We start from the raw sequence: 25,423 nt of genomic DNA, 5'->3' as shown, positions 1-25,423 counted from the left end.
GGCGGTTTAGATGTGGAAGGTGGGTTGAGGTCGACTAGTGCGGGCGCCACCACTTCCGGAAGTTACGCCGAGTAAGACTGGGTCGATGGAAGGCCGTGTTAACTTGATCGTGGCAAGTTAGTCCGAGTAAGACTAAGAGCGTATGGGCAGCTAATGGTTTAAGTCAAATATTGATAGAATATTTATTGATGTAGAGCTAAGATTAACGCCTACTAGGACAGCCCCGTCTGAACATGGCTGTGGTGATGTTTGCACAATAAGGCTACTGTACAGCCCAAGGTTGATTTCCCGAAAGTCTTTGTGATCGTATAGAGTTCACTGTGAGTACCTAAATTCACCTTTTTTAAATACCTCACCAGGGACTTGTTTTAGAGCTCAGGGTATTAATCCGACCTTGACCTGATATGAAAAGAGTCATAATGCATTATGCACCAGTCATATCTGGAAAGTCTTCTCGATCGAGAAATACGCAACTATTCCAAAGCGTCATCGGATAGAAAACACACTCGGTCAGGGGCGTATTCAGGATTGTCAGAAGGACAGGGGGGGGGGGTGATAGTTTTGCTGTAGGCAATTTAGCGAGTTGATGATTGTCATCCCCCACCCCCCCCCCCACTTTTCTATATCTGCTTACATGAAATAAACAAGAATATCATTATCTGCTCTTTGAATGTAAAACAGGACTTGAATCCTAATGGAATAAGTGCAAAATTACCATTACTTTAACTTATTGCAATCTGAAGGAAACTCTTTAACAAAATGTGTCCAAGAAAAAGAGAAACTTGAACTTTTTATAAATATAAGAATATGGGAAATAGTGAAGGTATGACATCATCGATCTGCTCATATTTTGTATACAGCCCATATGATATATTTCCCAATTTTAAAATTCCATAACTTTCTTATTTTCGTCCGATTTGGATGGAACTTTCAATGTTTTGTTTGTTCATTTTGTTTATATTTATTCCATTCAACTTGAAATATGAGTTTGACTAACCCTTAAAACCTATTATTTATGTAGAAATCTATGATATTCTTCGATAGCGCAAATTACAAACTTTGAAGATGATCCCTGAAGTTTAGACGGAGAAGGAAAAAAAAAAAAAGGCCCGTACTCGAGTCGCCCAACTCATGAACTTGTGGATATGCACCGATCAAAACACTGTTCCTCCTCCTCGCTACGTAAGCGGAAACGTTTTCATTACTGCTGCCTGACAATTTAGGGACCAAGAGCTCACTACATGCACAGCTAGTCAGTTGATAAGGAGAAAATGGTCATTGCCTTCGTCAATTCTAATGATATTTGTTCGAACAACATGTGATTTTGATATTCCCGATCTGGACAATTTATATTTACGCCTATATGTTATCACTGGATATTATAATAGCCACAAGGATTGTGAGTTTGTATATTGGATGTGAATAACGTTCAGCTGTCTCCAAGATTTGACTCCGATATTTGGAAAATGGAGTCATAGATATTTTTAAAAGAGAGGTAAGAATCCCATGGGTGATTTAAGATTTGTTTTTCTCACTTATGTTCACGCTTAACTGATAACCGAGCGGCTCAGTTTACTATGAACGATATTTTTTCTCAAATGATGCGCAATAGACTGAATTCTATAACGTTTTTTTATTTTCTCTGCTCTAACCATGTCCCTCAATATCAAAAAGTGGGACTAAGCATCAATCCTGTTCTTTTTGTAAACAGTTCAGGATTGTACTTCATGAAAGTCATGAATACCCAATAGCTATCATGGTTAATCTACTTGTATTTTGGAAATAACTGTTCCGTTTTGTATACATGGATATGATATGGACACAATAGTATGATCTGTTTTCCAGACATCTGCCCGTTTTACACCTCCATGGCTTCCACCAATTTAAATATTATTCTACCGTCATAATGTAAGGGTAGATTTTTAAGTATATACATGTATAAAAATGAATCAATGTCAATCATAAAATTCATGCACGCTTTAATTTTTTACTTTAAAAATTGTTTCCGCGGCAACGATACGTCATTTTAAGCAGAACACGTGTACTTAGGGGTTGTTTTAGTATATTCAGCACTAAAAATGGCAAAATATGAGGGGGGGGGGGATACCGCCAATGAAGATGATGATGATGTGTTATGTTGTCGATCTTGTGTTATATTGTTATATTTTATGTAATCATGCTTGATACATTATGTTTTACTTGTTATTATTTTTGTTGTTAATAAACTCAAACTCAACTCAACTCAAAAAACCCCTCAAGATTAATATATCATAGCACAATTAGGCCCAAATATTGTGAGTTAGCCTCATGTGTAGTAAAAGGGCGTAACATGAATTTATTTGGGCACAATATTGCCTAAAGTTGGTCGGACACGTAATTGCGCTTGCGTTATACAGTTCGAACTCAGTATCTTTAAAAGTGAACCTTAAATTGTTCCTCTTGCTGTTTGGCATTCTGTCAACAACTGTTTTAATTCGTTGCATTATCTTTTATCACTATCAAGATTTATATCATCGACCAAGCCCATGATCATAAAAGATAATAAATATTTGACAAAGCCCCCCCCCCCCGCGAACTCAAACAAATGTCAAACAAGAAATCGTCCTTTTCAATTATATGACAAAGACACGGATAATCTCTTTACCTTTTGTTGGTGGAAGGTTGATACATAGAAAACAAACATGACAAAATATTGGTAAATATGGATACACATAATGCGGGCGTGGGAGAAATTGCGGGAGGATACATGTGGAATAAGGATGTCCTCAATAATTTTTTTACAACTTGAGCTTAAATCATGATGCGAACATTACATGTATAATACAAATGTTCATTATATTAGATTTGAACAATCCGGAGAAACAAGTTGTTCGTGTTCTTTGGCATTTTTTAGTTGCTCATAAACTGGAAGAATTTGAAAATTATTTTTCCAATAAAAAGATCCCACATAATTAATCGCAACTTTGGGGGGCGGGGGAGTTTGGTAATTCGAAATGTTAATTTATGTGCTGTTTTAGAAATCTAAATCAATTCTCCTTTCATATCTATCACACTATTTTCCAGTAGGCCTATAAAGTCTCTTTTCAAAAGGGGTTTGGAAATACATTCTGGCACTGAACTAAATACTTGGGGGAAGATGAAGGAGAGTTGGCAACTCCTCGACTTCTTCCCTGAGTCATTGTTTCAAGTGATTAGCTGTTCTTCTATTGTTCGCTGCTGTCTCTTTATGGTCGTCCAGCGGCGAATCCAGGGGTCACCGGGGGCTCGTGTCACCCGGCCAAACAAAATATGAGGGGGGAGTGAGGGGAGATTGAAAATCAAGGGGCTGATTTTCTTTTCTTTTTTCTTGTCACAGAAACTTGTGGACTTGTGCCCCCCCCCCCCCTCTTCCGAGAAACCCTGGATCTGCCATTGAGCATATGCAAAGTGGTTAACCGAATGATATCCTTTCGGGAAGGAAATTGAGGAAGGGTGAGGTCACATTTTTCATACTTTGTAACTTTTATTACTCAGTAAGGGGCAAAAAGAAGGGGAACAAAATAACTGTTAGAATTTCATTTGAGGGTCGGAGAGAAAACTTGTAGGGTGGAATTCAGCAGGCATGTATTGAACAATGATCATTGTGGATCTGGTTTTCTTTCTGTCTATCCTTCTTTGTCTCTCTCGTTTTCTCTTTCTTACTTTCTTTCAATTTATTCTTTTCTTTTTCTTTCTTTTTAAATGAAACTTTATAATAAACTTGTGCTTTGTATTGTTTATCATTAATTTTTTTTCACAGGACTTTTCACAGTAATTTGATCTTTTGTGGCAATGTTAGTGGTAACCAGCGGCGTAATTAGAAAAGAGGCTATGTAGGTCCTATAATAATGAAACAAAAATAGGATTCGAAAGTACATAAAGCAGATGGACCCAATTGAGTCATTAGAAAAGAACAATAACTTTTAGTGAATAAGTGACATGGGTGAAAAGATTGGTAAAGAAAGCCCTTTTCTTCTTCTTTTCTTTCTTGACATCGGCAACGTTCCCAAACGGTTTTAAAAAAACGAGAAAAAAAAGCCCGCATTTTAGCAAGGAACACAAATTCAAATACAAGGGTAGTGGATACAAAAACGTTGGATAAGAAATTATCAAATTATTACATCAATAAAATAAATAGAATAAGGAACACATGAACACAAATATTGACAAAATACTGCAAATTGCAATAACCTTGATCCCCGTTTGCACCGATTTGTAACGTACCTGTTATCTCTTCTAATCTAAAGTTGAATGTACTTTTAAGAGGAAAAGCAATTACCGTTAAACTGATATGGATTTTAGTTGTGCCTGGTAATACTGTTTATATGCAGGAAGTAAAAAGCGGATTTTGGTAATAAAACTGTCATCAATAGTCGATCAACACGAAAAGGTTGAATATTCTGAAATCACAATCGCTCTCCACATGTCAACTTTGTAGTATCTACATATCAATTATGATATTATGTCACTCTAATACGATATTAATTAATATTTATGTTCTAAAATATAAAAAGATACAAAGCACTAATGAAAAACACGGAATAACGTATAGAGACACCAAGCACATTAAAAGTTTGAGGATTCAACGTCTCTCGATGGAGAAAAAATGACACGGATTGAGGGGGTTATAGGGTATGATGGGGAGGGAGGGGGTTGGTGAGAGCTGGCTGAGGAACATGTCGGTTGCTAACCTTCAAATACTAGTGAGGATATGTCAAATGACGGATGGAGATTAATTTCATGCTTATGTGGGGGTGTTTCTTTTCCTCCCCGAGCTCCCAATCCCAGGGCGGATTTTCCTCTCTTCCTTCCTTTTTCTTCTTCTTCTTGTTTTTATTTCAGAAAATACATGTACGTGTGAAGGCAAAGCGTGTCCATGTATTGTCGGGGTTCTGTTCCTTTTACTTGAGATTTTTTGATTTTCCCCTTGCCAGACGTTTTCATTTGATATACTATTTGGTTTTACAGCTATAGGGTTAGATTTTTTTGGGTAATGTTTTAGACAGAATAATCCGATAAACCACGATGGTTTACCTTTTTATAAAGGTGTTCGCGTATTCACTGAAATCTGTCATACGCGAATCATAATGATATAAATTACACTTATGAGAAGAAAAACAGGTTAGCGAGCCTCCATATCTGAATGAAGTTTAGGGTTAAGGTTAGCTCCGTTCATGATAGTATTCGGTCCCGGGTCGAGGACAGTCAGGAATGTGCATGGGTATAGTGTTCGAATGTGAAATTGTTTGCAACACACAGTCATTATTTTACTATAACCGGAGTATCTGTCGCCGGAGTATCGATGGGGGAACCTATTTGTCATATGTTCTTAATAACAGGTGTGCCCCAATCCAGTGACCTTGTTTCTCCTGCAAGCCTATCTTCCCCCGAAACGTGCCTCTTCAGTTTGAACAGGGTCATGACAATTTTACATAACGCTGAAAAATATAAACACGTCATAATAATATGTGCATTTTTCGACTTTTATTTTGAACTAGCCAAAAAACCTGCATTTATTTTTTATTGCAAAAACCATTTTCTCATTCAAATGACATTTCTAATACATGTATTATGCCCGTATCTTAACTGTCAAAAATCATGACGAATATAATAGTTTAATATTTCATTAAAACTAATCGTTAAATCGATCACCTGAAGTTTATGATTACTCCATTAATTGGGAGAAATATTCGATATGAAGGAAATGGGCGACCAATTATACTCTAGAAATTATACTCTTGTATTTGAGGCTTTCGGGGGCAGGATGTTAAGAATTTTTGGAGAAGGATTAAAACAAGATAGGCAGGAAAGACAACTAATATAAGATCAAATTAGGATGAATTCATCATCTGTCAGAATTTCATTTAATCTAGAAAAAGAGAATAAATAAAAAACAAAAATTTGACGAAAAGATTTTTTGTAGGATATCAACACAAATTATCACATGGTATATTCGGTGAATTATTGTACAAGAATTGAATTAAAACATTCTGAATCCTTTTTCTCGTCAAAGATAAAGGTCGACTACAAATTGGTACGAGAGAGACTTGTTGAAGTAAATGTAGATTATATGCAGAAGATTTTTAGATCTGAGAGACTGAATGTATAGACAGGGGCTTAGTTCATATTCTTTTTTACAAATCATATATTTGGTATGCCGCACCAGGATGCGACACACGTATATTTGGACGGGTAACGTCTTCCGAAAAGCTCTCCAATATTTCATCACTGGTCTCCCCCATGGCCTCCTTTCCATAAACACCCGGCAAAATGATAAGGTGTTCTTTATATACATAGGCGGATCCAGAGGGGGGGGGGGGTCAAGGGGTCCGGACCCCCTTCTCCCTGTCGCTTTCCCCTTGTATGCTCGTCAGAGGTTTGAAACTGTAAATTAACACCTCACAAATCTGGAAATGTTTTGTGGGGAACTGAAACCTCAACCCCTTATACAAAATTGTACATTCGCCCCTTTATTATTACAGCCGCAGAAAAAATAGTCTGTGATATCTCACAGTTTTAAATGCTGTCATGTATATTTGCGTCATTGAGCTACAAATACATGGAATTATAGTAACATGATGGTCTATAGTAGCTCAGTTTAGGGGTGAATCCAGCGAAAATTTGAAGTTGGGAGCATAATTTCCTAATGTGTAGTCCTATTCAATGTACGGGCCGACTCCGACTTCACCACCCCCCTCCCCCCCCCCCCCCCCCCCCCCCCCCCACCCCCCCCCCTCCCGTCTCCCGCTCCTTGGATCAAAATAATCTAGATTCGGACTCTTGCCACTCTGGCCACGGGGTGAAACTAGGGAGCGGGTCTAAAAAGCGCAGCAGACCAAATCGAGAGTTAATTAGCCCCCTAATCACCTAACTCGCATATTCCTGATTAGATTAGGACCTTTGACCCCGGCGGCTGACGAGCCATGTACCAAGACCCTGTCATGGCCATCGTGATATCAAAATCTGTAATATGTAGTTGAATCATTCGAGGAAAATATGAGTGAAATGCTGAGAAACTACTGGTATCATTTGCTGCTTTCTTAATTCAACATGTCTGAAATAGCTCGTGTATTCTTCCAAGAACTTTCGAAGAACTTTGGAATTCTCTACAAAATTATATACGCGCAAACCGTTTACAATTCTTTCATTTCTACCGACGTGCAAGTGAGGTGACGCTAAAGTTGAACATTTCTATGGGCGAAGATGTCAAGAAGAGCATTTTTTTTTACTTTTGAAAAATTATCACCTTTTTGTACCTACTGACTAAAGTAAATTCGTAGTTAAAGATGATATGAAATTTGACTAAATTAAATAGAAATGTTTATTTAATTTGTCCATCATAAATATGCACATGAAAATCCTCTAAGTACTTCCCAATGGCATCTGCTTGAATCGTTGAAATTATAACGTTTATACTTTGATTTATTTTCATTATCTATAAAGATACCATTTATTCATATTGCCACGGGCCCGGTTACATAAACATCCGATGAGTTTACACGAAGCGAAAGGTATCTTCTGCAACAGTATGATGATGACAAGATCCATGCACTTGGTTTAACCTATCATCTACCTAAGGTGTAACCATCCCGGTCCCTATCTCCTTGGTAGACTCCTTATATCCTCTTCAAATTACAAGTGATGACCCGCCTATAAGAGCAAGAATAGGAACTAAAATACAACCCCGCAGGGCCAATCAACCCATGTCGGTTAACTGGGTGTGTTTTACGAAATTGAATAAAGACAATCAATGCTGGTCTTCGTCATAATGATGTAATCCTATTAACAAGTAATAACGTTTTCATTTTGTAATCATCGCTTAACGATCCTAAACATATACTTTCTATTTTTAACAGTTATGACAGCGAATAGGCTACTGTGGAGACTGCCTGGGTATCTAGTTATTCACGCTCTTGATATTGTAACAAACCACATTTTTGGTGGCGGATAAAGGACACAGGGGGGCATGAGCCCCCACCCCGTAAACTCCAAACTGGCAATATTTTTCTACTGAAAACGTTTGCAAAGATTTGTATAAGCCCCCTCTGGTCAAGTTTGAATTCTTGTCAGAATGTTTTTGGACTTAAAATTGTACACGTTTCTTTCCTACAGGAAAAGAATACCACCCCCCCCCCTTCCCGCCTGAAAATCTTTGATCTGCCAACGATTGCTGCTTGTATATAAATGAGCAAGGATGGCATTCGAACATACTTTGTTAATGTTTTCCTATCTAATTAAAAGTCACTTCCATCATTGTCTTTGGAGACAAAACATGAAGGAAGATCTCTACAGAGGGAAAATAGTTGGGGAATTTAAAAAAAAAGAATAACACAACCCAAACATTTTGCCCGCCTTCCTGCGTGAAACAGATAACCCAAGTCAAATTTTATAATCATCCCTTCGTCTGTTGATTTAATCCCTCCAAATACCGTCTGTCCTTGTGGCCCGGGAATGGAATACTTTGTCGAATTTTCTCGACTCAAAATATCTTCCTGCCTTTTCGTCACCAGACTTTAGTTAGAACTAGTGGCGTAGCATGGGTCAAGCAAGTTAGGGGGCATTGGTGGGTGGGGGAGGGGAAGTTTGACGGATGAAACGAAAGAGAACGATGTCATATTCATAGAGTGGAGGTGGGGAGGTGTTTGTTGGGGAGTATAGATATAGGAAAGACTTTTCACGTTGCCTTTTCCTATCCTTTCTCACTCTCTCTTTCTCGTCATTCGATGGGGCGGGGGGGGGGGGTGGGGCTGCACGTGCCCCGTGTCCCCTGTACTTACTCCTTTGGTTTAGAAATGATGCTATGATCCTTTTATACTCTGCCTAAACTATTTTTGGCTCAAATCATGCATCTCAACCTGGGATATTATCCTAAAATTGTTTGGATATGACGATTTTAATACCTGACAGCTCTTTGTTCTCACCAGCCATCATCAGAGAAGTGTTTCTATCATCAGACATAGGAAGGAAGATGTGATTTAGCAGACAAATTACCAAGACGAACCAAACTCACCTCTGACAATTGACATTTCGCGCATTTTTAGAAAATCCTTATCATAACACAAACTTAAAATACTCGCGCTGTAGTTCCTTTGCAGAGAGCGAATTATCCTTGTCATTTATTTATTCCTATCATATTGCAAAGAATGTCAGCGGTTAGTAATAGGATATGGATCGTTAAATCAATATTTTTGTGTTGTATCTACACCATTGTCTCCGTTGCGACCTAACGTGTACATGTACGTTTACGACAAATATTGAGCTTCATCTTAATTTTTTTAATTTATTTGTTGCATTATTTTTGTTTACTTCTCGCGATTATTGTAGTTTCCCATGTATTCTCTTGTCGATAGTTAGATGATCACAATTCCATTGTTTGTTAAAATTCCTTCTTAAATTTTTTCTCTCTTCATGGAATACTTATTCGTTGCCCCTTTTTGTCATGTTTGAATATATCATTGAACTTTATCCGCCGGTAAAGAACTACAAACAAAATACTTCTACTTGAAGAATATACGTCATCATAAGGCCTATACCTTTAACACTGAGCCTAGTCAGCATTATCGGTTAGGTATATGACTATGAACTAAGTAAGGTTTGATTTCTACGAGTCACAATGGAATCGAAAGTCAGAGACAAGTGGCACAATTCCAATTTGTTGTTACTTTGTTTTAGATGACCGCTGAGGTAGGATTACTGATGTTATCCGCACAGGAAAACCCGACACACAAGTGTCGATATTTTCTTGCAAACGAACCCTCCCAGGTTCAGATTTTTAATTAGGTGAGAATCGTTTCACCCCCGGTTAAAACTAGAACAGGATAAACCTGTTTGTAGGGCAATAACTTATATACGCCCATTACTGGAATAAAAGGTATTTTTCTTTAGCAATCAATGTTCCTAACCCATTATTCCTACCAAATGTTATTGCTTTTGCTATAGTTAAACTGAATTCTGCTGCCAAATATTGTTGTAAATTCACACGCACCCCTGTCTGTATCCAGAGCTTATATTTTTAAGCAAGATTTCATCAATTTGTTACGATCTTTTTAAGATTAGAAATTGATTGATTCATCAATTCCTGATTCCCATTATTATTCCTATTTACAGATTAATTTTCTAGATAAATCAGGCTTCAGAAGAAAAAAAATCTAGACAGTTTCTTTTAATAGGTAAATGCATAGCCACATCTTTAAGTGCAAAACATACATTAATTTGTATGATGAAACATAACCCTTATAGTTATAGCCTAGATAAACCGTACGTTTATTCTTTATTATTACTATTCTCATTTGAATAAAACAATCTCCTAATTGTCTTTATTGCTTCGTTTACGTGACTTTTGGCAAGATTTGTCACGTAGTATGTATACGGCTGCTACTATAGCCCTTAACAATGACATTTTAAACAAATTAAAGGTGGCTCTTAAAAACTTTGAGTGCCAAGAAAGACGTCATTTTGTGCGATGAAACTTCTGACCTATGTCTTGGTACATTTACAATTGGCATCCGCTAAGCCTAGATAACTGCACTTCTATTCATCATCTTCATTTAAATAAAATATTTGAGTAAAACGATCTCCTATTTGTCTTTGTTGCTTTGTATACGTGAATTTTGGCAATATTGTTCACGTTTTAGTTATATGCGTTTGATTGTCATCTGCAAACATAAACGTGTACATGTACATTATAGTTGATGTAACAATCAAAGCAATTCGACAATCGTTAGTGACACATGCGCAAGAAAACAATCAAAAAGAAGATGAGTCTATATCCGATTTAAAATCAACCCTATGCCTGACAATAAAATATCTGTAATTGAAGAAATTCGGGTGATATAGAGAGAGAAAAGAAGAAAAAAAGTATTATTATATGACAAAAAACATTGCTCAGACAAAGAGAATAACACCCTTTAAAATCTAAAGTCTTTTAGATTCCTAGTGAACGAATAGTAATTGTATTAATATCATGTAAATAGTTATGTTGGGAGGATTATTTAATTAGATTCATGGGATATAAAGGTACAAAATTACTTTTACAGGCAAAAAGATGTAGTACAACTAATTCCTCGATACTATATTGTGTGCTATTTCAATGCTTGTCATCTTGATGAACTTACTATAGATCTATTATATCGGGATTTCAACACAGACGTAAAGTTCATGATATTTAAAAACTAAAATTATATGAAACTTGCATAATTCCATTACCATGGTGCTTTGCCATGGATTTCTACATGATTCACCTATTATACTTAATAATTGAGTTTTCTGCAAGATGCTCACCTGTAGATGTCATTATCCCATATGATTTTTTTTCAAATGCAATCTGTATATTCAGCTAGGTGTTTCGAAACAAAAGTTTGACAACACCGCGTTACAAACAAGGCCATCTGCTTTCCTGAGTAATTGTCGTACATGTAGTTCCGTTGTATCATTGTTATCTCGTTCGTGTTGCTTCGTACATGTTTGGTTCACGATAAACAATCAGAATCATAATCTATATATCTTAAACTTTTTTTAATTAGAAAATTAAAAGCTAAACCTGCTGTGAGACAGAGGGGTTAACATTGTGCTAAGTTCTACTACTTAAAGGTATTACAAAATTTTGGTATGGGGTCATGAATTTGGTTCAAATTAACATATTGGAAGCATATGCGTTCCTACAATATTCATTGATCGTTGTCCGGGTTGAAATCGAGTCTAAAGTTATGAAATCATAAATAATAAACTATTTATGTTGTATAGCTCCCTCTAAAGGTCAAGATATCAATTTAGCTATGAAACAATGTTTCTTGACTAAAATCGACCTATTAGCTATTCCCGTTTGGAAATTATATATCACAACTACATATTCTGAGATTTTTACGGTCGCGGCTACCATTGTACGGCCGTAGGCACTACTTGAAATTTATCAAAATTTACCGGGAGCACCGGTAAATTGTTATATTCAATTTTTTTCGAAAACAGAAGTGTTTTAGGGGTTAAATTGTTTAGTGCTTATAATACATTCACAGGGGCATCCAAATATATCAAAATTGTAAAGATTCACTATCCACCCAATTTTCAAAATTTCCCAAAACTTTGTATTACTTTTAAAGCCCTTTTGGCTCTCAGCATATGTCTTTAAATTTGTTATGAATAAGATTGTGTCCAGTTTTTTCCCAATGAATATTATGCCTCTTGCTTTTTTGCTATATTGTTTGTTCCTGATGTATTGTTGTTGTATCAGCGCCCTGTCCGGAAAAGTCCTAACAAGTATTGACTTCTCGGGCTGTACTTTTGTGTCTCCTTCTTTGTGTATGGCTTTGTTTTTTTCTCTTTCGGAACTACCTACAATCTACCAACATCGGGAGGGGTGGAGAAGGGGATGAGATATTGGGATCAGATTACTTTTTAAAGCGGAAACTTGTGGTTTATATTTTCTTGTGACAAGGCAATTTCATCATCACTCCCCGGCGAGTGACTCAAACTTTCTTTGTTCAAGTTTGCTGGAAACATGATCACAGTGGCGAGTGAGCGACAGGCAATGACATTCATTTTGTCAAAATCTGAGTTCCAGTTCTATGAGATTATCTCATGCATGCAGGGATTTAAGAGGCCCCGTACTCCTTAGACCCTTTAGGCAAATTGTGAGACCCCGTTATTTTCATCTTTATATATTTTGCATTTGTACCTATTTGTTTTCATTAAGTTGGTGATGGCCTTTGTAATTGCGCGTCGCCCCTTTCCTCCACCGCCCCCCCCCCCCCCCATTTGAAAATATGGGATTCGTCCTTGGTTTGAAGTAACACGCATTATTATTTCCATCCGTTCTTTTCTTATGTCATAGTGATATCAAACTGTGGCAACAAGTTTGAAGGTGGATGGATAGTTGACTCATAATATACAAGAGGAGTTTTTTTTTTTAAATGCGCTAAGCTTATTTCCATTATTTATTCTATTATCTAATTTAAATAAAATAAAATAATGGTTAATTTTTTTGTGGGTGCTAACAATTGAATTTGTAACAATGAATTTGTAAGGATTCATTTCTGCCTATTCATTTAAAAACTAATTGCAGTCAGAAATGCATAGATTTTAGCTTCTTTTCTGAAGGTCGTCATACCGACAACACTCACACAGAGAGACAGAGAAAGAGAGAGAGAGAGAGAGAGAGAGAAGGGGGCACAGCTGTGAGGTTTTGTATATAGATGCAAGGTAGATTTAGGTGGTATCCGTAAATGAAACTCTTGACACCTCCAAAACATCCTCCTTCAGAATCATGTGTTGTTAGCATGTACCTAGGATGTGACGGGAGGAGCAGGGGGCAAAATATCCCCCTTTCTCGAAAATATCAAAATCGGTTGATCCACTATCTTATTATTCTCTAAACTCATGAGAGATTGTGTCTTTTGAGTGATTTGAAACGCGTCCCTCAACTAACAAGCTACACAAATATTTGTTTAACAGACCCACTTAAAATGGAAGATGGAAATAGGGTAAGGGTAGTTAAAGTATTGTAAATACAGGGGCTCGTTTTTATACCAAAAATTGCCCTAACGTGGCCCCACATACTTTCAAGAAACCTTTGACTCCCTGGAATCGGAAGTGCCGGTCAATTTCTTGGTTTGAGGGAGCTCAGAATCTGTATACCCGAGAAGGTGTGGATATGTCGTGGTATAGAGTTTCATTCATTTGACTCTCAATCTAAGGGTTGAGGGTTCGAATCCCAACCCGGCACTAACATCCTTGGCAAGACATTTGTCCATATTTGTCACTGAATGGATGTCTGGAAATTGCTGGGGTAATAATGATTGCATGGCCCTCATGAAGAACAGCTTTGATGCTGACGAGGCTTCTCTGGGTTTGAAACAAATTTATGTCATATGATTGAAAAATCATAAGCGTTTTTCTTTTCATCGGAAAAGCTGACAGTTTCATGTTATTACAAAAATGATTTTGTCAATTTTTGCCTTGCGCAGTATTTCTACATGTACATCACTGCTATTTGAGTGGTCCTATTATAATAAATATTGTTCTTTATTATGCGATATCAAGTAGGATTACACAATGTGGGAAGTATGGTTACGGAATGATTTGTATCAATATAGTAATATCCGAATTTCTTTACTTACTTTGAAATCTGTACATGTCAGATTAAAACTGGGCATTTAGACCATTTTTGCTTTACTTTTCATTTTGATTTGCATGGGCTAAAACAAGAGTGTCTAAAAGTCGTCTGGAATGTCCGTTGATTATGTTCTCAAATATTAATCGGTAAGTGAAGCTGATAAATGTTGTAATGAGGAAGGATAACGCAAGGTGATATTTAATTCAAATTTTTCCTGCATGGAAACTAATATGTCAAACAACACACTGACTCATAGATTGGAATGAAATTTGAAGAATCCCTCGAGTCTCAAGCACGCAACTTGTCCTCTGTTGCTTCGGAAATCCATTTCCTTGTGTCCACTCTCATACTTCAATCACTCCTTACTCTGTGGAAAGGGCATAGGTCTAGTGAAGCGTTCCTTACATTTCCTCCCCCAAATGTTTACAACGTTGACTCATATTTATAGTTGAAGTCAAGTTGAGCTATCTTACGGAGACATATATGATTAAGGATATTGCAGAGTTCGGATACACGACTCAATTGCGATATAATTTCGTATTGAGATATTTCACAGAGACATATGATCTAGGGCAGAGCTTGGAAACACCACTTTCTTAAGAATCCGAAAATTTTCTGAGTAGAATCATGCATTCGACCCATGAGATTTAAACTCAGTGGAAGTATTTTGTTTATATACCAGACGATGTCAAGCAAGTTGAAAATTTCAAAGTGAGTAGAATTTAAAATGTAGTTTTTGAAGCTTCTACCAACCTTGAATTCTGTTGCCCAAGATTTCGTCTACTCCTGTGAATTTTCTGAGTAGAATGTGTTTGTTTGCTTGTTTTGCTTAGATTGGTTTTCAAATACGCTGTGTCAACAGGTTATTGCTGTAAATACATCTTTATATTTTGGTGAAAATACAAAATGTACTCCTCCATTAATTTTGATAAAATGTTCGCTTCTGATAATGGATAACTGAATTATTCTTCCTCACAACCTGTATAGATTCTATTTTTTTTAATTTATAGAAAACCACCTTAACACCTTTATGGTCGAGCCTGGTTAAGAATGAAAGCCAAGTCCTAATTTTTTCTTTTTCCAATATACTAAAAGATTTGGAACTTAATCTTTGTTCTTCTTCCATATTTGTATATACATGGCCATGTTGATAACCCCGTTTTGTTGTTTTCCATAACCAAAATAAAAATCGCCGCATCATTTGGAACACTTTTATTTATTTTTTTTCTTTAAAAATGTGTGAATGGTAATGATGAACATGTGGCAGCATATAGGTAATGGGAGAGCCATTTTACAGAAAGAAGTTATATATCTGAAAGAATATCAAAATGGAAGTTTGGTGATTTAATATGGAATTAGGAAACTGTCATTTATTATGTGAATGAAATTGTTGCTAATAATAATTTTATGTCAGGTAGATCAACTTTACAACTTTCAAGTTCACAAACCATTCTCTTTGCGGTTTAATATCGGCTTTCATTTGCTTTACGTCAGTCTCATTTTAACGGTCATTATTTTGAACTCCCTTGTAAATTGTCCTGATTTGTGAGTCCCACCTCCTTCCATTTCTACCTTTTGATCCTTTTTAAGCTTTTGATTAAATACAGTTGTACGATCGAAAGACCTTTAATTTTTCTTGGCATTAATTCCTCTGGTGAGGGAAATGGGGGTTAGTGGGTTAGCACGATTATGACCTTCGGAATATATAACTTTATAAATAATGAATCTTCGTGTACCCCCACCCCATCTAAACTCTATTTAACTTTCTTTCTTTCATTCGCCTCACTTTCTCTTCTGCTGCTCTCATCCTATCCACGTGTGCTCTTTTAATATTTTTTTCTGATAGGGATGGGGTGTCCATCATTCTTATTATCACATCAAATAATTAGATTATTGAAACCTTAGAAATACGAATAAACCAAATTAGTCTCTAAAATAGGGAGTATGCAAAACCACCTCTTTCTCTCTCTCTCCCTCTCTCTCTCTTAATCACTCACTCCCTTTCTCTTCTTCTCTCTCTCTCTCTCTCTCTATCCATTGATCTCCTCTTCCCCTTTCTGTCTTTCGGGGCGAAAATGCTGGCAAGGAAATGGAACCAGAACGTGGCTAAATTCGCTTCTTGGCCGTTTCCTCTCTCGGGCCCCCGCAGGCCTTCTCGGCTTCATAATGCCCCCTGATTGCACATATCATCACGCTTTTAGCACATACCCCCTGTAATAATAAATGATTTCTTATTTCATTTCTCGAAATTTGAACCGAACCCTGCGATTATCAAGGGTTAACACTCCGTCTATAGCGTGAGTCACGGAGGATGAAGTAAGACGTGTATTGGCGCAACTTCAACCAGATCATATAAGATGTGAGGGTTCGGCATTTTCAATGGGTTGGGCATGTGAAAGCGTTTTTTTCCAGGATTTGTTGTCTGTTTTTTCCCCTCTTATTTCAAATATTACGTATCATGAACATTTAGCCTGAATTCTCCCGCATGTATTTTTAATCGTTTAATTTAGTGTTAACTTTCTCAAACAAAGCTAATACCCCGTCTTCTTGAAGTTCAGAACAGATGACAAAGCTTTGCCCAAGAAAGAAAGAAAAAATCCTCATTGCACATTGTATTATTTCTTTATGGCTTCCATGAAGGGTCATCTATTAATAATATTTTCATTTGCACTTAATGTATGATGCATGCATGAGTGTTATCTTTCACTTATAATCATTATAGGCCTACATGCCTACTCCAAAAGCACTAAAATCTCTCATAATGATTATTTCTTTAAAATAATGGGGAAATATTGCAAGTTTCTTGTGTGGAAAATATTGAAAACAGTTACTCTTAAAATGAATTTTGCCCTTGCTCTCCTTGGGAATTCAATTGACTTCGTACGACCCCCATAACATAAAACCTTATAGACCAGGCTGATTGTATCTTCTTTCTTCAACATTCTTAACTGCATACCTGGATATCACGAAGGACCTCATTGCCGTCACTTCCCCTATTGCCTCGCCAAGAAAATTTTCGATAACGATCTCTCCCCCAAAATCACATTTTCGTTTTCCTGTCTCACTAGACATTAAATGACGTCACATATTTCGAGGACAAAAATGCGTTGGAAAAAGATGATGAATTAAGATATATATATATAAAAAACAGCAACAAAAGAAAAAAAGTAGATGTAACGTCTTCTCGATTTGATGGCCGAATGTACAGATGATGTTAGGGTTGCTTGTTTGGATATTATGGATGATGGGCATTCGAGGGTATGTCAAAATAGTGAAGTATAATGATGGAGATTTGTTTTGTTGCTGTTGTTGTTGTTGTTGTTGTAGCCTACACTCTTTGAATACCCGTTATCATGTTAGACCCTCTATATTGTCTACGTCATGTATTGCGACATTCGTACCTGCAATTCGTCAGACGTTGTTTTCCTCAAGCTATCTGACTCTTTTATGATTAAATAATTTGAATTTTGTTCCAATGTTTTTCTTGCAGTTTTCCGTGTATTACTTACTTTTGTACTTTTATTATTTGTGGAAAATTAATGAACTTTAACTTAGAACAAAGAATTCTTCTCGCCATTTTCTTGTTTATTTCTTGTCCCAAAAACTAAATTTTCATTCGATACAGTGAATGCTAAGAGAATTTACACTAACAAAATAATGATTGTACATGTATGTGCTTGTTTTATAGCGAAATCGAATCTCTGAAAATAACGCATATAACTTACATCTTGAAAATAGGAGGAATTTGATAGAAATGTAATTTGTTTGAAAGTCATTTTTAGGCAAATTTGGATTTACGTACCGAGTTCGAGTGACTACATGTGCAATGAAATAAGTGTGTGCAACTCTTAGGAGCACGTACTTTGAGAACTGAAATTGATCTCCGCCCTAAATTCGACCTTATGTTCTAGATTGCATTATCAAGTTCTGCCACAATTTGCTAATGTCTTAAGATATACAGATCATTACTTTGAACGCGTTTTTAGTTTTTGTAGAGTTGTATATCAACTAATCATATTGCCAAGGACTGGCACTGAATTATGTGTGTGTAATTGGGTTTTTACAGACGTAATCAGACATGATTATTTACTAATTGCACGAAGTTGTAGAGCCTTGTCCAAGGGCATGTATTCTTTATACTTTGTATTGTCTCAGTATACTTGAATTATTTGGAAATGTAAAGATATGTGAATATTGACGTCGCATACATGTATATATGTATTTGTTCTAAAACCCATATAAACTCTGGGTAAGTATGACATTTTTCCAAAGAAAATATCTATTGCTTGTTTAATAATGAATATTTATTTGAGGACGTGTTTTTTGTGGCCTATGATATTTACATTGAATTGTGAAAAAAATATGGTCAACTCATATGTCATGAATGAAGCTATAAATCCGACATTGTCTAGCTTATCAAGTGAACCAAACTTTTGAGTAAAAAAAACCCCCTGCTAAAAAAAAAGTCACGTTAGTATGAGGCGCAGCTGACAAATACATTATGATGCAACAATAGAACAATTGCTTTACAGGACAATGTTAGCGTACTATCTGTTGAAAGTATTTCAACAAATATTCAAAGTGTGGAAAATTGCAAAGCTAAGATTTGTTATGGGTGATTATTATCATTGTTTATAATGGATTGAATGGGAAAGAGTAAAGTGTGTGCATGTAATAAATGTGAGGGGTTAATACGGGTAGTGCACGTTCAAGGGAAAGAAAATGATATCATACTGTGTTTCAACTCATGTAATCATTTACAAACGCAGAAATGTATACGTGTGAGCGACAGATGTTGAAATGTACTACACACCAATGTTTTGCTATACCCAAACATAACGTGAAGCAATCACAGAGTTGTAAGGGCGATAATGAAATGAGGTCTTCTCCTATCGTGTTCTCTCACAGGAAAGGGGGCAAGAGGAACTGATTAGAGGAAGGGGAATTACCCCGGTGGATTGTTATGACTGATGTGGGCCTCTGACATGAGACATTGATTCCCACCTGTCATGCCATATTTCCCCTTTTCATTCGCAATAATACAGCATGTATCACAGCAGTCACAACGTTCCATCTTCAATAGTAGATGCTTACGTTATATGTTGAGCTTGCCAACGTTGCCATTCTATCTGGGTAGGTTACATGCAGGATCGCCTCTCAAGCTAGAGACACCTCACTGATAAGAGGAAGCATTATGTTGTTCGCTGTCATTGCGGGTCCTTGAAAGGCACGGTGATCAATGGAAAAAAGGGGCCGTTAACCTGGAACATGGAAATGCTCAATTTTGTTTCAAACCTAGCTTACTTCGTCAACGAACTTGATAAAGCTGTGATGTGATTTCTCAGGGCTCCCAAGAGCTTGTGTTTTAATTATGATGTATCATTACGCGGACTTGAGGGAGTTATGATATAGGTTTTTAATCTCAATTACGGAAAATCAATGTAAGTGTGCTCAGTTATTCATGTCCATACTAACTATAAGTTTGTTCCTTATCATACCGTTATTATTTCTTCCTAATTTTTTAAAAAGTTTGATCAGAATGATGATGATGAGTACTACGCTACTACCACTTAGTATCTGTCTATAGAGAACAATATACGTGATATGAGTGGGCTATGTTCCTTCTTAACGTTTGCTATATTTCAGTGCAAGAAGGATGTCTTGATCCGTTCAAAAGAGAAAAGAGGAGAAAAGACAGGCGTTAACAAGGAAACGGGTGGAAGTTTTTGATGTCAGAGACGTCGTCTTGGAGGGTTACATAGTCTTTGTATAAGCGTAGATGGACACCTTTAACTAATATGCGGGCATCTCCCTTCTCCACGAACAGCACATCACCCTAAAATTCCGATTACAGCTTTTGTGTATCACCCTTTGCCTATACTGGAACCGGATGGTCCATGTATGAAGCCAACGGAAATGAAAGAATTCATTAGTCAACGAATTGTAAAAATCTTCGATGATTGGTGAACTTATGAGTTGGAAAAATATTGATCAAATCATCAAATTATTTTAATGCCTTCTCAAAGGCAGAAGCGGCTCAAGAAACATATATTTTTTGTGTGTGTGGGGGGGGGGGGGCTTGAAGAAATGTTATAGAGGGGGCGTGGGCCCCCAAGCTACCCTATAGAACCGCTACTGCTCAAAGAACAAGTTGAAGCCAAGTATGCTACAGTGCCATGCACGGTGGTTTTATACTGATTAACATGATGAAATACGTGATAAAAAAACAAGTGTCTGAAAAAGATATAATCCCCGGCCCTGTTCCATGATATGTTTACCTACGTAATATCAAAGTCAAATGACGTAGCTGTTTATTCGTTACAAATTGTTATTTAAATATTAAGATGATTTCCTGACTTGCAAAATACGACCAAACAAACTCAAGCCCCATTGCTGATAAACTAACTGGATACTCCTCTTAATAAATACTTGCTGATGGAAGATTTTGAAAGAAAAATCATAGGAAAAATTTTAAATTCTGTAGGAGTCAATACAATAATTAATGAATCTATAAATCCTACAAACATAATACCTTTGCACTTACAGTATACCTTGTAAATGTCATGTTGAGGTACACTGTTAAAAAGGATTTTATAAACTATGAAGCAGAGACAATGTGGGCCACTCAGCCATCCGGACGTTCCTCATCTGTCGTTGGGTGACAAAATGATCTACTTAATCAAATCAGGAAAGAATATGTGTGGACTCCTTCAGTTAATATGGACCATAAAATGGTCAGAGGAAATTTTTCCTACGACATGCTGGTTGCTGACAACATTTTTTTGATCGGATGTCAATCTATCCGTGTTGTTTCAAACAATTTTGTTCCCCATACTGATTGTATTCATTCGCTGCACCGAATATTGGACGTGATTGTTTCGGACGATATGCCTCTACTAAATCTTTGGTAATCTTGAATACCTGCCAGCTTGACTGATTTTACATCAACCTTACATTTGGATGATTTGTCGGTCCTGTCGAGTCATTGTTTGGCAGCCATATTGCGATTGTCCTCATAAGAGTGAGCGTAATACTTTCATTCTGAAGCATCATTCCTTATAGGCCTACATCCTTTTCCTTGATTCACTTTACTAGTTTAATCTTAGTCCAGTTAATAGTAAGTTTATCTAAGAGAGAAGGGAAAACGGAAATGGCTCTTCAAATCTTTTCAAAACGTAAATGGAAAAGCCCAAAAGCAAAATAAAATACATCATTTGTAATTTCAAATGGTTCTTGCATGACCATGAAAACATCGTAGATACCTCATCCAGAGTCGTCTTCTTATTCTTAACAACAAATTCGCTTTTCCATCTTAGAGTAAATTATCTTCCTAAATAATCAACATTTTATTTAGTAATAATTCTTGATCCTTTTAACTCTCTTTACAGTGACCTACGCGAAAGATGGAGTAAATACTGATGCTTCCTGAAGACTTCATTTGTTTCTTCTGCCCATCCAGTCACTCGTTTCTATTTGCCATCCTGTAAGGATAAAAGACATGCTTACCGATGTAAGAAAAACCGTTGAGATTATCTGCGATTTAGATTGATAAATCAGGAGCACCCCAAAGCAAAGATGGAGAATATTTCAAGAGTATGTGTTGGACAATGCTGTGTAATAATAGTCGCGATACTGTTCATCAAAACAACGCCGACCTTTTCGCTTTGTCCTACGTCATGTCGGTGTTTGTTGCAAGACAGAGTGGACTGCAGCGGATCGGCGCTGTGGGATTTTCCCGCCGATATCCCACCAAATACCGAAATCTTAAGCATAAGCACAAACTTAATTCATGTACTTAATCAGGACCACTTTAGTGATCTCACCTATCTTAAGGAATTACACGTTGACAAAAACGTACTGAGTGTCTTGAACGACAATACGTTTTTACTTTTAACCAGGCTTTTAATCCTGGATCTCAGATACAATAGAATAAAAGTCCTTGCGAGAGGGGCTTTCAACGGTCTCATGAAATTAACACACTTACAATTGGAGGGTAATTGGGTAACGACTGTTGATCAGCTAACATTTGTGTCGTTACCAGCTTTAATACAGCTTGACCTATATGACAACCGATTAAGAGGTCTCCCCTCAACAGTGTTTCACAACAATAAGAACATGCAGATACTCAATATGGGAATGTGTGACTTGAAACAGATCCCTCCGATCCTCCTGAAAGGTCTTCATAGTCTTGCGTATCTCAACATGAGCGATAATCATCACTTAACAGGTATTGCCAAAGGAGTCTTCAGTGATCTTACAAACATTACCAAGATCACACTAAATGGCTGTGGTCTAACAAGCATGCACGTGAGCACATTTGCAGGATTGCCAAAGCTACGGACAGTCTATCTTGACGGCAATGAGTTTTCAGAGACCATCAGATGGGATGTGTTTGCCAACATGCCGCAGTCGGTGAGGTACGTATCACTGACGAGCAATCGTTTTACGGCACTTCATGAGTTTTCATTGCATTCTCTCAGCCGCATCCAGCAGGTAAATCTAAGTGACAATGAATGGCACTGTGACTGTAGCCTTCTTAATGTAAGGATGGCTTTTATGGAGCGGCGTCCACAGTTCCTAACACAACCCGGTATCACTTGTAGTACACCTGACCTTGTTGAGGGTCAGGACTTGTGGTCCGTACCAGTCAAAACAATCATGAAGAATTGCGTCACGTCTCTCGTTTCAATGGTCCACAAATCTACGATAGATTTGGGATCTGAGGTCCAATTTGATTGCCCTATTTCGAGGGTTAACGAAAGTCAGCTTGCATGGTACACACCAACACCTACTTACCTCTCTTCCTCTTCAGTTGAATCATCCAATGGAGCCGTTCCATCTGATCGTAGATACCGACTTTTACCAAATGGAACACTTTTCCTCAAGGAAGTTAAACACAAAGATGCTGGATTGTACATTTGCTCTGTGAGATATGTTGATGGTTCAAGTTCATGGAGCGTAGTCGAATTAAACCTTGCAGACGGCGGTTTAGATTCTCATCAAAATCATGCAACAATTTATGTTGCTGTTGTCACAACGTTCGCGATAATGCTGGTTTGTGCAGCAATTGCGGCCGTGATCTACAGGCTCCGACGTAAGAAGGCCCAGTCGGCACCGCTTGTCAGCATTCGCCCTATGATGAGTCAAGGAATCATGTCTCTTGCTTCTAGAATGTCGCGTAAGTCGCTGCCTCCTGAAGATACCTACGCATACGCTTACGCAGAGGTACCCATCTCCAACTCCAAGTCCCTTAACACTAATGCGTACGCTGTTGGCGCACTGCTCAAAAGAGAAAACTTTGGTCCTATGCACAGCGGTCCTGGAACCGGCAATAACAACATGAATGGCGGACTAACTGGGACGTCCGCACAACGAATCGTCGCGAGGTCGTGCCGAGAGAAAACGGAACCAAAGGTTCCTATTATTAGAACATCGCGAAGTATTGCGCGGTGTGAAACGTACGGATACGTCTCACCAAACTTTCCGAGTGGGCAGAGGGTGGATCAAGCTTCCCAAGAAAATGGAAGAACAAATAATGGAAAGTCCACGATGTTTTACGACGTCAATAGACCAGATAGTGCAGGTTACCTTGAAATAATTGGGTAGGACTCTATATTTGCTTTATGGAAGTTTGGAGTTCTTGATATGTTGACTTGGTTATTTCCTGCGTAATGTGGAGGATAATTTCATATCAAAATGTTATCGTCACCAAATACCTAAATACCTCGACGAAAACTTGCTAATATTTTAACTTCTAGGAAGTGATAAATGGTGAGTAGGCTTCAGCTTGAAATTAAGATACCAATGGTCACATTCCAGGATGATGGACCTAATTTTATACTGCATGTAAAACCTTCGTCTTCGAGCTTTTTATATGTTTTTCATTCCTCCAGCTGCTAAGACGAGCGAAAAATATTATTTAAAAAAAAAATGACCATTCTATTATATTTATAATACAGATTTTATTTCTCAAGACGTTTCAGATCGCTTTTCTACGGCCGCTATAAACTGGTCCTGTTTCCAAGGAAATCTCTTTGAACCACAATAATTAAACATTATTTTACCTTCCTTAAAGCCTATATGCACTAGTTTGGCCAGGAGGGATTAGACTTTATCAAATCAGCTCTCAATGAACATAAGAAAAAGGGGATCATGGTAACGCTTAGGCATTGTTGGCTATATAAAGGGCGCAAGCAGATACATGTAATGTAGTCCCGCTTTAAGTTCCTTGTACCGTTCCTAGTTTTGAGACAATGACAGGTTTGTGCATATCTCTGATATAACAGTAGCTAGCGTGCATTATTATATACCTTCGGCATAATCCTGTAATCGTTAAAATTCGGAGGCTGATTTTTTTTTTAAACACAATGTTGGTATTTTTATTGATGGCTTGTTACCCAAATGGAACAAGCCTTTGAGGTAAAAGTTAAAAAAAAACATATCGCCATTTACGTGACCTATTACTTTGTAACAATCTTTTAAATTTCTTCTACCAGTATGGTAAAGACATAAACGGGGAATGTTTTATATTTCTACCAACGATCATCGAAGCAAGGAGTTATTAAGTCACCTCCCTGATCGAAGTAAGTACATGCATTATGAAGTTTAAAAAATAGACCTATTGGCAACTAATCTCAAATCTCTGGATTCTTAGCAAATTATGCCTTTCTCCGACTGCCTGACTGATAATACACCCCCCCCCCCCCCCGACACACACCTTTTGTGTTATCAATAATAATTTCAAAATCAATATGGCCATTGAAAATCTTTTTTTTTTTATTTTGGGAGAGTTCAAATTAAAGTCATGTCCAACACTAAATGCAATTTCCCTTAAGTTTAGTTGTTGAAAGCTGGTGTGTATGATGGACTTCACTTATTTGAACGGGTGAGATGTCCAAATTTCCGTCATTTGTCTATCTCTTTATATCACCGACAAAAACAACTGATATATTAGCTACGATAAGTTGAGTTTTCATGTATTGTATAATTATAACGTTAACCGGTGTGTAAAGGAAGTTAGTAATAATATTAGTTAACGATATGTACATACTAACATGTAAATTAGTGTGTAAATATAAGGACATTTTACAATGTATGATATTGTATATACGTTTCTTTCTGGTTTCTTTTGTATCTGAATAATAGGTTATTTCTATGGTAGAGATTGTATTGATAATTGAAGAGTTGTTTATTAGTGTATTTATATAAATATGTTATAGCGCGTTGACTGCTAATCTGTACTCTACAGCGCTAGCTTTCGAAGTTACAAATGAAATTAAATGCCAAAATTAACACACC

General features: G+C 37.1%; 1 protein-coding gene across 2 annotated transcripts; it reads left to right on the top strand.

Moving 5' to 3' along the window:
* The first annotated feature begins 1,394 nt into the window (after positions 1–1,394).
* Positions 1,395–25,423, top strand: LOC105446703 (leucine-rich repeat-containing protein 70-like). 2 transcript variants are annotated; one of them, XM_011683848.2, is made up of 2 exons: positions 1,395–1,495; positions 21,514–25,423. In XM_011683848.2, the coding sequence occupies exon 2, from the start codon at positions 21,701–21,703 to the stop codon at positions 23,729–23,731; it is 2,031 nt and encodes a 676-aa protein (XP_011682150.1). In that variant the 5' UTR covers positions 1,395–1,495; positions 21,514–21,700; the 3' UTR covers positions 23,732–25,423. The 2 variants fall into 2 exon arrangements, with proteins under 2 accessions (XP_011682150.1, XP_011682149.1); XM_011683847.2 differs by lacking the exon at positions 1,395–1,495 and adding an exon at positions 19,170–19,566.

This window comes from Strongylocentrotus purpuratus, unplaced genomic scaffold, assembly GCF_000002235.5.
Source record: "Strongylocentrotus purpuratus isolate Spur 01 unplaced genomic scaffold, Spur_5.0 spur5_scaffold_6, whole genome shotgun sequence".
Taxonomy (NCBI): Eukaryota; Metazoa; Echinodermata; class Echinoidea; order Camarodonta; family Strongylocentrotidae; genus Strongylocentrotus; species Strongylocentrotus purpuratus.
This window is presented reverse-complemented; position numbering and strand designations above follow the sequence as displayed.